Genomic DNA, 16,988 nt, shown 5'->3' on the forward strand with positions numbered 1-16,988 from the left:
GTTAACAGGCACATTTGCCTTATTCTGTAGACAGGTAAAAACAATATGGAAAACTTCTGCCCCTTCTTAGTTATAAGGAACTAGGGCTGCCCTTGACCCTATGTATTTTTTAAAAAATATGGAACACTTAATGAATTTGCGTGTCGTCCTTGTACAGGGACCATGCTAATTGTCTCTGTGTCATTCCAGTTTTAGTATACGTGCTGCCAAAGCAAGCACAACCCTATTTATTTTTTATGTATTTACTTTTTTAATTGAAGTATAGTTGATTTACAACATTTTGTTAGTTTCAGGTGAATGGCAAACGGATTCATACACACACATATATGCATACATACTCTTTTTCAGATATTTTCCCATTATGGTTTATTTTTGTTGTTGTTGTTCAGCCGCTAAGTCCTGTCCCATACTCTTGCAACTATATGGACTGCAGCACACCAGACTCCTCTTGTCCTTTACTATCTCCAAGATTTTGCTCAAATTCATATCTGTTGAGTCAGTGATGCTGTGGGGTACAAGATACTCTTTTCTTCCTCTGGATCCTGAATGATACCATTATGTGGCTGTACTGAGCGAGGTGTCTACCACCTGCAAATTACTGATAATTGTTTCCTGTTGATAGGGAAAACTTTCCATGGAAACAACTCCTAAGATGCTTGTTCTGTCTTCTCTATAAACAGCATCCTCTTATGGCCATCCCATACCATATATGCATGTTTCATAGTGTGTGAGTTACTCAGTTGTGTCCAACTCTTTGCAACCCCATGGACTGTAGCCGGTTAGGCTCCTCTGTCCGTGGAATTTTCCAGGCAAGAATACTAGAGTGAGTTGCCATTTTCTTTTCCAGGGATCTTCCCGACCCAGGGCCAGGGATCAAACCTGGATCATCTGCATTGCAGGCAGATTCTTTACCGTCTGAGCTACCAGGGAGGCCCATGCACATTTCATATTGCCTGACAAATACTCATGTTATTTCTGAGACTTAGCCTCTATCTTAATAAGTGGGACAGATTTTGTGCGGGGGTTTCTCCCTACCCTAGGCAGGTCAGTAGTTACTCCCTTAAATTTATGTCTTGGTTGATAACTCTTTGGCAAACTTAAAGCTCTAGTCACTAAGCTACTCATGGTCTCCAAAAGACACTGATCCCTTTCTTTGAAAGAGAGAATCCAAAGCAGTCTCTTTAGATTCCTCTCTAGACAGTGTTTGTGTCAAAGGGAGGAATGCAAAGGTCACTTGAACCCTGTCCCTTCACCCTTTATCCCTGCCATGAGACCTAGAAAGACCTGAATGAAATCCTAGAATCTCAGGTTTGGAAGGGTCATCAGAAGCTCTTTACCTTCACCCCCTCATTCTATGTTTGAATCCCTTCACCAGCCTTTCTACCAAATGGCTGTCCAGATTCTCATGGACCACCTCCAGAGATGGATCTCAGTGCCTAGGGGCAGCCTACGCAATTGTCAGATTGCAGTAATTAAAGAAAGTTCTTTATCTCTTTTGAGTTCAAATCATTTTCCCCTTAGAAGGATGACAAGGCTGTGAAACAGAAGTACTAAAATGGCATGGCTGTGAAGCAAGAAGAGTCTGAGATGAGAAAGAGAAGGGAAGGAGCAACAGTGGTATGCGTGGTGCAGGGGCTGGAGCAGAGGCAGATAAGTAGGTCAGTGGAGGTGGCGGTGGGGGGTGGGGCAATGAAGGAGACTGAGCTGAGAGGCAGGACTGTGCCGAGGGTAAACAGGAAGGCCATGGGTATGTTGATGGAAGATTAAGGAGATACTAGAACCTCTTCTAAAACAAATGGAACCCAGGTTAGAGGTTTAAATCAAAGTGCAGAGGAACAAAAAAGCATCTTTAACATTCGGAATCCATCAGAGGATTCCAACCTTGCCCTTTGCCTAAGGATATGGAAAAGATCACTGTAGAGACAGGAGAGAATGTTTAGTAAAGCAACAACTAGACAGAAGAGAAGGGATAATTGGACAGAGGAAATGAGTTTAAAGAGCAATGGAAAGAGAAAAAGAAGTGAATAGAGAAATGGAAAGGGGGGAATGAAAACACAGAACTTTTAGGTTAAGGAATTGTATTTATTCTCATGCCAGCACATAATTGTATTTTCCTGGCAGCCATTCCACAGACCTCTGCAAGGGGAAGGGGTGCCGGCACATGTGACTATAGGGATTGAGGTCTTACTGCTCTGTGCTTTTACAGCCAAGCAAAGGACTTCATGAAGCTGTATTTTGATGTTGCAGGGACAGGCACTGAAATGTCAATCACCAGAAAACAGCTCCTCATTTGGGAATTGGTGGTGATGGAAAGGGCAGGGTATGCTCCAGCGGTGGGTAGATTCCGGGGCAAGGGCAAGGGTCAAAGGTATGGGAAGCCAATCACAACGGTTCCAAGTGAGAAAGAAATGGAACCTGCCCACCAGCAATCCTGTTTCCCACCCAGTGTGGCACCCAGAATGCTGGCATGTGTCCCTTGCTTACATAGTAAGGCATCGAGTTTCAGACAGTGAAAGGGAGTAAGAAGCAAATCGTGTAGATTCCGTCCACACTCGGTACAGTGAACTGATGCTGTGGGTAATGAGAACTGGCTATTGAAAGGGCGGTTTTGGTATCTAAAGGTCAGGGTTTGAACGCTGCCATGTGCTTCCTGGGCCACCCACACCGTTGGCCCTGCCTTTGTGTTATGTTCATCATTGCTCAGTGGGACTCCTTCCGCTAAGGAAATCTTCAGTTGATAAAGATAGACTCCTCAGGAAGGGTATCTACTAAGGAGGTAGCCCTTCACCTTCATATTCTCAGTAGACTGGGGTTACGTGTTCATTTGTGTGGCCATTGAGTCACACATTCATTCAGTTTTTCACTGTCTCTGCTAGCTCAGTACCAGGTGGGAGCTAAAGAGAGAAGTAAGACTCATTTCTTCCTTTGATGGGGCTCCAAGTCTAGCTGAGTGACTAACTCTACTATGTATGCTGCAGATTGAAATTCGTGCTATGATAGAAGTACAATCCAATTAATAATCAGAGAGAGAAGTGATTCATCTGGACTGCGGTGATAAGGGAAAGAAAGCTTCCTGGAAGAAGTGCCATGTAAGTTGAAGCCTGAGAGAGAGGGAAAAAAAGAGATGCCATCCCAAGTTGAGGGAACAGCATGAAGAAAGACACGGGAAGCTCAAAGCACTTGCCACTCTCAGAAAATAATAAACGGGGTGGTACGACCACAGTCTATGGTACTTGGGGAAATATATGGGCAGTTGAAACTGGAAAGCAAGACAAGATGAGTTCAAGAAGCTCATGAATGCCCATGCTAAGGAACTAGGACTTTACCCACATGCAGTAGGGAACCATCATCGGATTTTGAGAAGAGAGAAATGTGATTCAACAGGTGATTGGGGAAAAGGGTATTTGTCTTTTTTCTACTGTCACAGAATAGAACATATTCTTTCTTCCCGGACAGCAGCGGGCCATTGGAGAGCAATGGGCATCTTGTCTGCTAGGGCACTGAGGACTGTGGCGGGAGGGGAGAAAACAGGGGGAGAGAGGCTGAGGAGAAGAGGAGAAATGGTCACTGCCCAAAGACTGAGGAGGGGGGACTTCCCTGGCAGTCCAGTGGTTAAGTCTCCATGCTCCCACTGCAGGGGGGCATGGGTTCCATCCCTGGTCACCAAGCTAAGATCCCACATGCCAAGCAGCTCAGCCAAAAACCCCCACACAGACACAGGAAGTGGCACCTTTGTGAACGGTGGTGTACTGACAGTCCAGACCCAAAGACGGGAAGGGAGGAGGGAGCCAGGATGACAATGTGTTCTTCCAAGTAAATTGACAGTAAAATAAACTCAGTTCCCCAAATCCCATTAATGATGAGGGGGGCATTTCACAACTGGAGAGTTTTTGGGGAACAGCTTCAGATAAAACAACTAAGCGAGGCTTTTCATCTTTCATTTATGAGGGCACCTGCCTCCTGTTGATTTCTGGCCTGCAATGTTCCTACACCCAGGCTGAGTGTTTTCAGGGACTTGAGCCATTTTGACCTATTGGCTATTATTCTAGTAACTTTCCTTTGCTGTTGGATATTGTATGCAGTTTAGTTCTCAGGTACATTTTTTGTAAGATCCACCATGGCTGATTAAAAACGGAAGAGTACCAGATTTGGGGTTTTCCCATTCCAGTCTGTCTAAAACCCTATGTCAACTACTATCAAAGAGTTTTTTATTAAGCATCTTGGAGCGCGGGTTCCAAGGGACTATAAGGGCACTCCCTCACTCCTAACCGCCCCCTCAGCGATTTGATTTGGCTACAAAAAGTGACATTTTGTATCTTCCTTCTACATCTTCAAAGCCCAATGATGCATACCTCTGTAGCTGCATCATGTTTGAAATTTATATTATAAAGAGAGCTCTGTGAATCTAAACCATTAAGTTTTTTAAAGTAATGAGGACAGAGTGTATTTATTCCTTCATTGATGTTTTTAAAAAATGCATTTTCAGCTTAGATTTGTGTGACTCACAAAAGTAAATGTAAGTTTCCTGCAGTTGTATATAAATTTCTCTTAAAATAGCCTCAGATTAAAATTCTTGACAAAAAATGCCCTCTTCCTTCACTCCCAATTGAGGAGCCATATTTGCAATTCTAGGGTAGTGCTTAAATATCCATTTAAATTTTTTTGGACAACTTGAATTTCGAAGCATACCTTTTGGGGGTGGGTGTTTTGGTATCAGGTATATTCACACACTCACTCCTCTCTAAAGTAAAATGCCAGAGGAACGCTGCATTCACACTCCCCTTAGGAACTAGGATGTACCTGTAAATGCCATTATCTTTTGGCTTCTATAGTTTTTTAATCACGGTGAAATATATATCACAAAACACTTGTCTTTTTAACCATTAAGTATACAATTCACAGGCATTATTTACACTTGTAATGTGTGCGACCATTACCACTATTGCCAAAATTTGCCTATTCTGCCTAGTTATATTTCTAGAAATGGAATCATGTATTATGTGGTATTTAGTGGCTGGCTTCTTTCAGTTAGTGTAGGTTTTAAGGTTCATATAATCTTGGAGCAGGCAGCAGTACTTCATCCCTTTCTATGGCTGAATAATATTCCATCGTATGGGTAGACCATGTTTTCTTTATCCATTAATCGACGGGTAGACATTTGGGTTTCTTCCACCTCCTGGATGCTGTGAATAATCTGCTGTAAACATTGGTACAGGTATTAATGCGTCAGGGATAACAAGAATATAGCATTTCCAAGACCATCTGGAGTTGGAACTCTGGAGACACCTCCTAATGAAGCTTGCTTGTGCAGGCGTTTGCTGATAGCTCTGCCACAAGACACACAATACACAGCTCTGACGACAGTGCTTCATCTCACTCGCTCCCCAAAGGCTAATCAGCATTGAGTGAATCCACATCAGCTCCCTCTCTCTTCTCAATTCGGTACTATCTGGTTTTGGCCCAACCCGATCGAAAGTTCTCTCAAAAATCTTCCATTACCTTCTTGTTGACACTTTGAGTAGCTTCTTCTCAGTCCTTACTTTCCTTGACCTTTCTATAATACTGTGCTTCTCCTCCTCTCTTTAAAGTGTTCTCTTCACTTGCCTTCTTGAAGCCTGTTTTCTTCATCTTCTCCCCTGGCCCTGGCTGAATCATGTCTCTGTCACCAGCTTCTCATATTCCAATGAGTCTCAGGCCATTACTTCCCATGGGAAGGAAAGGCTTTGAGGAACTGTGATTCCTGTGGAGCCCTTAGGCAGCCTCAGATGAGAAGGGTCTGAATCTCTGACAGTAATAGTTATGACACTCCCGTGGAAGGTGGTGATCATTCTCAGGCTGGTGGAGGAAAGCCAGCACCCACACCACCCATCCACACTGTCAGTTTCCAGGATGAAGTTGTTCTGTTTTGGGGAATATGACTTGACCCATGATGTACCTAAACAAGTATAGCATTGGCCCACATCATAATAAGATTCTACAGCAAAATGACAGTTTCCAAACGTATTACATGATGTTCTTCTTTGTTCCTTTCTCAGTGGCTGGACACAAAAGTGAGGCATAGTTAGTGGCCAAATCCCCTGGACGCCATCTTGTATTATACACTAAGCTTTCTGAGCCCCATTTAAGGGCAATTACTGTGGCATCCCTCTCCTGACTAGGAAGTTATCGCAAAATGACTTTAAGTCATTAATCAGGAATATGTGGTCAGAATAGCCCAGCTTTGATAGTATACACAGCCTGGGTGACCCAAGTATCCCATGGTGCTCTTAAAACCATTATACAGCAGTGAAGAGTGGGAGTGAACACCTGATTCTGAGGATCTGGGACATAACCTGGAGGTCCTAGTAAACGGGAAATACTTTATGAAATCTTAACTGAGTTTGCAAATAACACCCTTTTGCTCCATCATACAGCCTTGTGTGTCCCAGTATAAAATAGTGTGCTTTTCCCTCTAAATCCCTGGGAAGAAGCATGCCATGGCCTCATGTCCCCACAGCCCACTGCAGCATATACCCAGCCCAGACTGAGAAACAGAGCCTAGAGGAAGAGAGGCCATGCCTCTACTAGTGGTAAAGTCCACTGTATTCTTTCAGCATCCTAGCAGTGTACCTAAGGGTATTTGTAGGCTGGAATTAGCTGTAGGAAATGAAGTGGGCATCTCATTGCCCGGCCCTCTGCCAGGAGCGGTGACTGGATTGTTCCCAGAATTTGCAGTCACGTAGTTGGGGAAATTGGCAGCTCACTTATTTGTCACGAAGGCACGTTGTGAAATGGACCCTAAAAGGAGTCCCATTAGACCAATTAAAACCAGAGGCCTCAAGTGTGCCATTTCCCTCGTCTGATCTATGAAGAAGAAAATCTCCGACTCACTCCCGGAGACCTGAGGTTCATTAACAAAGTCATTTTCCTCTGCTTTCAAGTCTTAAGTAGTCATTTCACACCTGAAAGTTCACAAAGGTGGTGGTGGGGGGGGCGTTGATGTGGCAGGAAGGAAGGTTGTATTGAGGGGAGGACAAGGAAAACCAAGATCAATTAGGGATTCAGAAGCCAACGGCCCAAAGGCTTCTGTGGGAAGGGGCAGCAGAGTGTGCAGTAGTACAATTTCTAGTGATTTTCCCCATTTCAGCCTCGGGGGCCTACCAAGCAGTGCATGCTGGTTTCACATACTCATGTCCCAGGGCCCAACCATACACAGCAGATACAAAACACGGGGAGAACAGTGTTGCTCTGTTGCCATATTAGGGCCTGGATTGAAGCCTTCTGCTGGTGAAGGCTTGGCAAGGAAGACACCCCCTGTTCAGCTCAGCAGCAGCATTTGCTCCCCTGGCATTGCAATGACAGCTCCTCTCTTGGGCTGCCCCTGTGAAGTCCGCCAGCTGGGGTGGGTGAGGCCCCTCTAGCAGTGCCTTGCCCTGCTTGATGCCCATGCCACCAGAGGGTGAGCGTTTGAATCTTCTTATATGTTCAAGACCCCAGTGGCTCTGTAAGGGCCCAAAGGCTTGTCTCACTGGCTGACGGATTTTCCTTGGTTGCCTGTGCACGCCTGCTTGATGTACCTCAGCAACTTCTCCCCCAGGGCTTGGTGTTTACGGCCTTTAGGAGCCATCAGGGTTTAAAGAAAATAAAAACAGTCCAGCATGGATTTATTTCTTGCCAGGGTCTCTTATCCGCCATTAAACCAGCTTAAGAAGAAAGAGGATTCAGAATTTGGTCGCTGGTGAACATGACTAGGAAGGCTCACACCCCAGGAAAAGCAACTGACTGCAGCTTACAGGTGCTCTGGTGGGGCAGCCATCTTGGCTCCTGTGGGTAGAGGAATGATGGCGGCCTGAGCAGACTGTGCTCCTCATTGGGCCCCAAGAGCCTTGGAATCAGAGAGAAATAAAACTAGAAGGAAATTTAGAGTTCATCCAGTCCAGTACCTTGATTTAGCAAAATGGGGTGACTGAGGCCCAGGAGAGGTGACTTGCCAAAGGTGAAATAGTAACTCAGTGACTGAGACAGGCCTGGAACCCAGGGCTCCAGACTCCCAGGATGGAGGCATCTTCCTTAACTCCCCTAGGAGATTCTGAATAACTAAGAATGGGGTTGTTGGTAGTATTGTTGAGTTGTTTCTGACTCTTTGTGACCCCATGGACTGCAGTATGCCACGCTTCCCTGTCCATCACCAACTCCCAGAGCTTGCTCAAAGTCATGCCCATTGAGTCGGTGATGCCATCCAACCATCTCATCTTCTGTTGTCCCCTTCTCCTCCTTTGAATCTTTTCCAGCATCAGGGTCTTTTCCAATGAGTCAGCTCTTCACATCAGATGGCCAAAGTATTGGAGCTTCAGCTTTAGCATCAGTCCTTCCAATAAATATTCAGGGTTGTACCCCAGAGTAAGTGCTTCTTCCAATGCAGAAAACTTTTTCCACACAAAGCTCAGGCCTAAATGACTGATGATAATTTAAAGGGATTATCTAATCTGCAACACAAAGGACATAAGAGCAAAATGAGAGTCAGGGCTGAGTCTGTAATTAGTACAGACTGTTGGGTCTAACCCTCTGGGTGTAGTTAAACTGATGACAAATAGAAACAGATTTTTTAATTTAGCATGAAAATCTCCTTGCTGGCCCAAAAGGTTCTCACTGACATTCAACTGCAAGACAGAAACAATTTATGTACATTTTACACTATGTACCTAACCAAACATCACTGATCAACATAAAAATATGAGTGATTTAAGAGTATGGTTTGTGGTGATCCCCATAATGCATCTGGCATGTAGCAAAATGAGATGGTCTTGGTTTGGTGTAGATTTAGCTTCTTCGTAGGTTTTTGAATTTTTTTTTTTTTTTTCATATTTGCTACTGGCAGATCCCCAGATACTGTTCCCACAGGCTTCTTGTTTTTCCCAAGACAAGATGTCTGACAAGTCTCTCCCACCCACTTAGGGCTGTCCTCCAAACTGTTAACAATGATCTTTCTGAAAAACACAAAACAGATTGTGCGGATTCCTTCCTTAGAAACCTGCAGTGGCTCCCTATTGCCCACAGAATAAAGTTTTATCTTTCTAATCTGTCAAGATCTGGCCTTTATTTTCTTGTCCTTCCTGCCTTACCTTTTATCATCCAGCAAGCAACCCGTGCACAAACACACCCCCCACAACAACGAGTGCTCAACATTGCTTCCCTCCATAGAGGCCGCTGGCGCGCACTGAGCGTGCCCTCTCGGCAGTCTCGGGTGTTGATGATTCGACTCCAGCGGAACCCTCTGCCTGAAATGGGTAACCGTCTCACTCAGCCCTGCCACAGTCCACCCATGCTTCATGGCACAGTTATAACCCAGTTGTCCAAAGGAGCCTTCCAGCAAGCTTTTTATTTGGAATTTCTCTCCCTTCTTTGTTTTTAAAATTTATATTTTGGCCATGCTGGGTCTTCATTGCAGCACACAGGCTTTCTAGAAACCGTGGCATGTCGGATCTTAGTTTCTTGACCCGAGGTCAAACCTGCACCCCCGGCATTGGAAGGCGGATTTTTTTTTTCGGGGGGGGGGGGGCAGTATAATTGCTTTACAATGTTGTGTTAGTTTCTGCTGTACAACAATGTGAATTACACATCCCCTTCCTTTTGAACATCTTACCCCCTAGATCATCACAGAGCACCAGGTTTCCCACTAGCTATCTATTTTATACATGGCGGTCAGTGTTACTCTCTCAGTATGTCCCACCCTCCCCTTCTCCACCCCAAGTCTACATGTCTGTTCTCTCTGTCTGCATCTCTATTCCTGCCCTGCAAATAGGTTCATTGGTACCGTTTTTCTAGATTTCACATATTGCATTAATATATGATATTTTTCTCTTTCTGACTTACTTCATTCTGTATGACAGACTCTAGGACCATCCACATCAGTACAAATGGCCCAGTTTCATTCCTTTTTATGGCTGAGTAATACTTCATTGTATATATGTACCATATCTTCTTTATCCACTCATCTGTCAATGGACATCTAGGTTGGGAAGGCTGATTCTTAACCGCTAGACAAGGGAAGTCCCTTCTCTCCTTTCTAACCCCCTGGTGTTTCATTTTTGCCTTTATCTGAACTCTTTCCACTTTCTGTCAAGTGTCTTGTTGATTTGTCTATTGGTCTGTAATCCCACCATAGTGTGGATTCCTCAAGGCAAACATTAAGTAAGTCTTTCTCCAATCTTCTAGCTCAATGCTTGGGACATAGTAGGCTGCCATTAAGTTTGTTGAATTAAATTGGATTGTATTTCCCCTGTCCAGGAATGTCCATGCCTATCTTAACCAAATCTCTATTTCCTCTGTGTCCCATAGTGCTTCCTTGTCATGCTAAGCTGTCCTCTTCATCTCTGTTCTTCATGATGGTGGCCCAGGCTCAGAATGAGTCTTTGCTGGGACCCCCATCAGTATCAGCCACGGGAGCCTGGCTATAGGACTGAGTGATAAAGCTTTGCTGCTGCTGGGTAGGAAGTCTCAGGAAACCCATAGCCACAGCGTAGGAAGCACAGGAAGGTATTATTCTGAATATTCCTAGGGTCATTTGGAGGTAGGAGACTTGGCCCAGCTTTGTGCCAGGTGTGTGTCTGATGGCCTTGGCCATCATTGCTGATTGCTTCAGGAAAATAGAGCTGATGTAAAAACCACTTGGGGTCCCAAAACCTAAAACTCTTTTCAGTAGTTCACAAAGCTTCAGAAGGCTACTTAATCAACTGTGATCGGTTGTATGCGGAAACGTTGATTTCTCTCATGTGATTTTTCCTATTGATGTATAGTTGATTTACAATGTTCTGTTTCTGCTGTATAGCAAAGTGATTCAGTTATACACATAGATACTTTTTAAATATTTTCCATTATGGTTCATCACCAGATACTGACTACAGTGCCCTGTGCTGTATAGTAGGACCTTGTTGTTTATCCATTTTATATTTAGTAGTTTGTATCTGCTAATCCCAAACTCCCATCCTTCCCCTGCCCGTCCTCCTCCTCGACAACCACAAGTCTGTTCCCTGTGTCTGTGAGTCTGTCTGTTTCATAGATAAGTTCATTTGTGTCATATTTTAGACTCCACACGTAAGTGACGTCATAAGGTATGTGTATTTCTTTCTGACTTCACTTAGTATGATAATCTCGAGGTCCATCCATATTGCTACCAATGGCATTACTTCGTTCTTTTTTATGGTTGAGTGATATTCCATATATGTGTGTGTGTATATATACACGCAGCAGATCTTTATTCATTCATCTGTGGATGAACATTTAAGTTCCTTCCATATCTTGGCAATTGTAAATCATGATGCTGTGAACACTGAGGTACATGTATCTTTTTGAATTATAGTTTTGTTCAGATATACACGCAGGAGTGGGATTGACGGATCATATGTCAATCTATTGACATATGATCTAAAAAACTCTATTTTTAGTTTCCTGGGATACCCTCCATGATGTTTTCCGTAATGGCTGCACCAGCTTACATTGCCCCCAACAGTGTAGGAGGCCCTGTTCTCCACACCCTCTCCAGCATTTGTTATAGCCGTTTTGACTGGTGTGAGGTGATATCTCATTGTGGTTTTGATTTGCATTTTCCTAATAATTAGTGATGTTGAGCATCTTTTTATTGCCTGTTGGCCACCTGTATGTCTTCTCTGGAGAAATGTCGATTTAGATCTTAGGCCCGTAAGACCTAAGTTGGGTTGTTGGGGGTTTTGTTATTGTTGCATTGTATGAACTGTTTGTTTTGGAAATTAAGCCGTTGTTGGTCACATCATTTACAAATATTTTCTTCCAGTCTGTAAGTTGTCTTTTTGCTTCATTTATTTCATCTGGTTTTTAGTTCTCATTGGCAGGATATTTTCACTAATTGAGGTTTTGGTTTGGTTTGTTTTTTTTTTTTTCAAGAAGGAACCCATTACTACTTAATCACTGCAGTATATTTGGTGTATAAAATTTGCAATTCGTGTATGGTATAGCTCCATGTGAGGTTCAGAGTTAGCCGTGTGTTCAAAGAACACTTCTGCCACTTACCAGCTGTGTAAATATGGGCAAAAAAGTAACCTGAGCTTGAGCTTCCTCATCAGTAAAATGGGAATTATAATACCTATTTTATAACATTGCTGAGAGGGTTCAGTTACATGAGATCATGTATATAAAGGGTACTTAGCACAGTGCCTAGCACACAATGAGGACTCCATAATTGGTAGTCATTTTTATAATTTCAAAACATAGATCCTAGATATAGACATAACAAAAGATGTATTGGGTGGTACAAAGATGAGAAACTGCTGGATTTAACATAATTCCTGGGTGTACCATAACTGCTATAGTAGACAAAAGTGTGTAGTGTTCATGGATTATTTGAAGAGCAAGATAAATAGTAGGGGAATCGAGTGTTCACAGTAGTAGATGTTGTTTGTTTAATCCTGATGTTGGGCAAGGGGAATATCCGGAAAAGGAATTTTAAAGCACTGCTGAGAAGGCTGTCATTCAGGTCAGTCCTAAAAATACTCCTCTTCATTTAAGTTGAGAAGTTGCCGTGAAACTCAAGGCTGGGCTTTCAGCAGACCCAGCCATATGTGTTCTCAAGGCTGGTGAAATCTGATCAGGCCCTAAGCCTGCACTGTCCTTGCCGACTGACAGCTGACCTCCGCCTGCTCTGTGTGCCCTGCACCATTCACCTTGCAGAGACAGAGGTCTGATTTCCAAGCAAAGCATTGCTCTTTGTTCTTTTTCTCTTTGATTTTCTTCGTATCTAGTTATTTTGGGGGGAGAAGGAATGGAGATTAGTCTGCTGATTTGCTTTTCCCTCAGTAAGAGGGTTCACGGGAAATTTTGATTTGAATTATTAACAATGAAGAAGAAACACTTTCTCAGCTTCAGAAGAGCACAATGTGGTCAGATTCCTATATATTGGAAGTTAGGACATCATTTCTTTGTACAGCAATGAAAAATAATTATAGTTCATAACAAAATAGAAAAATTATTTGTATTGAATATAAGCAAAGGACTCAATGAAATATGCATTCAGATTAATAGGAAAAACATCAATACCAATTAGATAAGAAGGCAAAGAATATGAACTGTCCTTCATTGAGAAATACAATTAGTGAATGACAAAAAAAACCTTCATCTATACTAATAATTGCACATGTGTGCTCAGTCGTGTCCAACTCTTTGTGATCCTATGACTGCACCCCACCAGGCTCCTCTGTCCATGGGATTCTCCAGGCAAGAATACGGGAGTGTTCCTCCTCCAGGGGATCATCCCAGTCCAGGGGATGAACCCGCATCTGCGTCTGCTGCATCGGCAGGCAGATTCTTTACCACTGTGCCACCTGGGAAGCTCATACTAGTAATCAGATACATGCAAATTAGAGAAACTGTAAGGTAGCACCTTATACAGACTGCAGTATCTTTCTTTATTGAGACATAGTAAATTTGGTTCCCTCATCATTGCTAGTGGCATTATAAACTGCAATAGCCCTTTGGAAAGTAGCACTGTGGACTGTGTAATCAGACCCTTTGGCTTTGATCACCTTGACTTTGCTGTCTGCTCTCAGCAATGCCAGCCTGTTAACAGCAGCCCTGGTCTTAGGCCCTGCTCTGCACACATCCTGGACCAGCTGAGTCCCCACACCTTCTTCCTGTGACTTATTGCATGTTTCATCCGCTGTAAGAGGAGCTCTTCCTTCCTCTTCCTTCCTTCCTTCTGCAGAATCCCAGTCATTTCCTCTCTGCCTGTTGCTAAGCATCTCCATGTCCCCAAGAGATCTTTCTGGCTCCATTGGCCACAGGACAGTTGGCTGCTGAAGTTGCTCACATCACATCACCTTCACAAGATATTGAAATAGAAACACTGGTGACCAAGTCTAGAAAAGCCAAAAGAAAAGATTTGCACTCTAAATCTGGAAAAGCAAATCTAAAAGAAACTGAGCCTTGGGCCAACCATCTTTAATTTCCTGATACACCACTATCAACTTAGATTTGCCTTCTGGGGGACTTTTGAGTTAGGCCAACCCCAGTACCCCAGTTTCTTTACTGAATCATAAAGATATCTCATAAATGGTAGGCAAAGAAGGACTGTTACCCATAGGCCTCTTAGTCTTAATTTACTTGATATCAACTTAAATCCTAAGCATATCATGTGTGTGTGTGTTGCCAGGCAGCAGTAAAAAGACCATATAGATAAAAGAAGAAATATTTCAGAAAAATAAAACAACTTTCAGTAGCAAACTACCCTACTGTCAACTCTAAGGCAAGGCTCCCAGGGGTGCAGGACACAGAACAGGTACACTGGGGGTTCACATCCCCTCCCCCACCCACACACATACACATGAGAACACACCTGGAGTTACCCACAGGGCACAGCCTTGCCAACCAGGAGACGTGACAAGCACCAGTGTGCACCCCGGGGTGTGGGTGGAGCCAAGGGCAGGAGGGGCGTGGCCAGCTCATGTGCGCCTTGCTGGTGTGCTCTCTGGCAGGAATACCACTAGCCCTCTTCCTCGGGCGGGCCCCCAGCTCCTCACCCGTGTTTTCTTCCCATCTCCCAGTGGCCTTCCTTTCAAGGAAAGAAAGAACTCAAAACCGGGCTACCCCAACAGTCCAGACAAGTGCCTGGCCATGAAGAGTGCATACCTGAAGCCGTTGGTGAGCCTGCATTTAAAGTCTTTCTTCTCTTTCCACAGAACTGGCTTATGATCTGGACGTGGACGATGCTCCTGGAAGCAAGCAACATGTGAATCAGAAGGACAATGAGATAGTTGCCTCTCACAACCTTGGGAATGGCCATCCTCCCCTGAAGCTTCTCACCAGCTTGGCAATCTCTGTGCTGTGCTTTTTCCTCCTGGTGCACTGACTGCCAAGCTCACAGGATATGTGCTGCCCTTCAGCACCCTGTGGTCTCCCTCTATAAAGGGAACCACCTTTTTCTTTTTCCCTCTTTTTTTTAATCTTCTATACCTCCTTCAGCCATTAAGTAGAAAACTAACCCTGTGTTACGTTTTCGAAAATCACGTGGCATCTCCATGAGGAGGGCAAATTTTAGTGGTAGTATAGATTGTCTTTTGCAATAAAAAAAATCAAATTGTGCCAAATTATTTTCCTATGTTTGGCTGCTAGAACATGGTTGCCATGTCTTTCTCTCTGTCTTTCCCTTTGCATGGATTTCTTTGAAAAAAAAAATAATAAACACTCAAATAAAAATGCATTGAGTCTTTTTTGTAAGCCCTTGTACATGGTGACCATGCCGTGCTTTCCTCCTCCTCACCTAGCTTTCTAGTCTGTATAAGAAAATCCCCCTCCCTCCCTATCTTTTGGGTGAGTATCAGTCTTGGCCCCAAGCTCCAGCCAAAGCCAATCCCTCCCAACACACACCCCATCCATAATCTCTATTTAGGTTAGAAGGAATTCTCTGATGGTCCAGGGGGTAAGACTCTATGTTCTCAATGCAGGGGGCCTGGGTTCGATCCCTGATCAAGGAACTCAATAGATCCCACATGCTGCTACTGAAGCTCCCGCATGCTGCAACTAAGACCCAGCACAGCCAAATAAATAATTTTTAAAAATAAATGGGTTAGAGTGTCTTACCTGTGAAACTAAAGACACTTCAAAATAGTCCCCCCCATCTCTCTTTACAAATTTCACTTTGCTGAAAATGTTTTGCCCAACGAGAAATCCTCTGTATGAATCATGTACACAATAGTCTTCCTTTCTCCCTACCCAGAGAGGGGTCCCCAAGGGTACAAAGGAGTACTTCCCCCAGGTTCCTTGCTGCCTGTCACTCTTCTCCAGGGGTTGCCACATGGCAAGGCCGGCAGTTGCTCTGGGTCAGGTCATAGGGGTGGTTGTTGGGAGACCCAGGATTATAGGAAGCAACGCAGCTCTTGGCCTCAGACGGGGTCCTTCAACAGTTGTTTTTTCCACAACTAGGCCTTGCATACCTGTTGGCTGTCAGGCACTCTCCCAGCTGCAAAATGATAGAAAACCAGATTGGATCCCGCTCTCATGGAGCTGAAGGTTTGGCACCAATACTAATTCCAACACCAACTTTCTGTCCATTGTAGGCCCAGTATTATCACTGAAGACTCTGTTTCACACATACGCCATCCCAATAATGATGCCGATGCTGCTCTTTGAATGTTCTGCTGCCAAAGAACCTCAGGAATGACTGACTTCACATTGTTTCCAAGGCCTGGCTTATTGCCCATTTGCCAGATCAGGTCACCAGAAACATTGTTGACTCTTTCTAAGTGGGACCTCAACTCCCACCTGAGGGCAAGGAGAAGCCAAGCTGAAGGATGAGGAGAGAGAGGGGCTGGGCACACAGCCGGAGTGTGAGCCAAGGTCCAGGAGGGGCTGAGACGTCCCCTTTGATTCTGGGAGGCGGTCCCAACCAGGAGCTCTCATATCTGCAGGGTGACAGGAGGAGGGCGGGGGGTCATTTCTCACAACTTATGGGTCACCAACACACTTTCATCAGGGTCTCCTGAGGAGCACAAGTTCCTGGTAGCCATCCTTTGCAGAAATTTTGCAAATACAAATTGGAAACTTCTGGTTTAGCATTTCCTTCACTTGGTTTTGGTCAAGGCTACAATCAGTGGTCTTTGTTAGCATCTTTCAATGATTTGTAGTGGTTGGTAAAACTTGAACAGGCATTATCTTTTAAACATCATTATTTCTGTATTTGAGTAAGATTTATGAGAATCATTATTCTTTGATTCATGAAACCTAAATACCGCAAAAGTTTGTTCCTTGGACTCGAGTATGCCAGGCTACACTACCAGCAGACCAGAAGGCTGGGAAGCTCAGTTAGCACCTAATGGCGGTCCCTGTCACTTGACAGCAAGCTTTTATTTAATGTGGCAAAAAGGTGACCCTGAGATTGGGTTTTATGGCTACAAACAGAAGGGCACCATCTTAAAGTCCTTTTCCTCCTCTCTAGGAGATGAAAGGGACTGTTTCTGAACATCTTTCACATTCATTTCCCTTTA

At 44.1% G+C, this 16,988-nt stretch overlaps 1 protein-coding gene, 1 long non-coding RNA gene and 1 other non-coding gene across 4 annotated transcripts in view; 1 reads left to right on the forward strand and 2 right to left on the reverse strand.

The window, feature by feature from the left end:
* Positions 1 to 15,201, forward strand: part of GPC3 (glypican 3) — a 460,363-nt gene extending 445,162 nt beyond the window's left edge. For both annotated transcript variants that reach the window (XM_086389256.1, XM_086389258.1), the window contains one exon: positions 14,685 to 15,201. In XM_086389256.1, coding sequence (XP_086245382.1) covers positions 14,685 to 14,854 — 170 coding nt within the window. In that variant the 3' untranslated portion in view covers positions 14,855 to 15,201. The remainder of the gene's footprint in view (positions 1 to 14,684) is intronic.
* LOC147341393 (U6 spliceosomal RNA) lies at positions 113 to 219 on the reverse strand. Its single transcript, XR_015160035.1, has one exon. It is a non-coding gene; the product is annotated as a U6 spliceosomal RNA (small nuclear RNA).
* A 120-nt stretch (positions 15,202 to 15,321) lies between the features above and the next one.
* LOC147341394 (uncharacterized) overlaps positions 15,322 to 16,988 on the reverse strand; it is an 81,310-nt gene continuing 79,643 nt past the window's right edge. The window contains exon 5 of the long non-coding RNA XR_015159646.1: positions 15,322 to 15,964. This is a non-coding gene — a long non-coding RNA (uncharacterized LOC147341394). The remainder of the gene's footprint in view (positions 15,965 to 16,988) is intronic.

Source organism: Bos grunniens, chromosome X, assembly GCF_055505025.1.
Source record: "Bos grunniens cultivar Pamir isolate PY7600 chromosome X, Bosgru_T2T1.0, whole genome shotgun sequence".
Taxonomy (NCBI): Eukaryota; Metazoa; Chordata; class Mammalia; order Artiodactyla; family Bovidae; genus Bos; species Bos grunniens.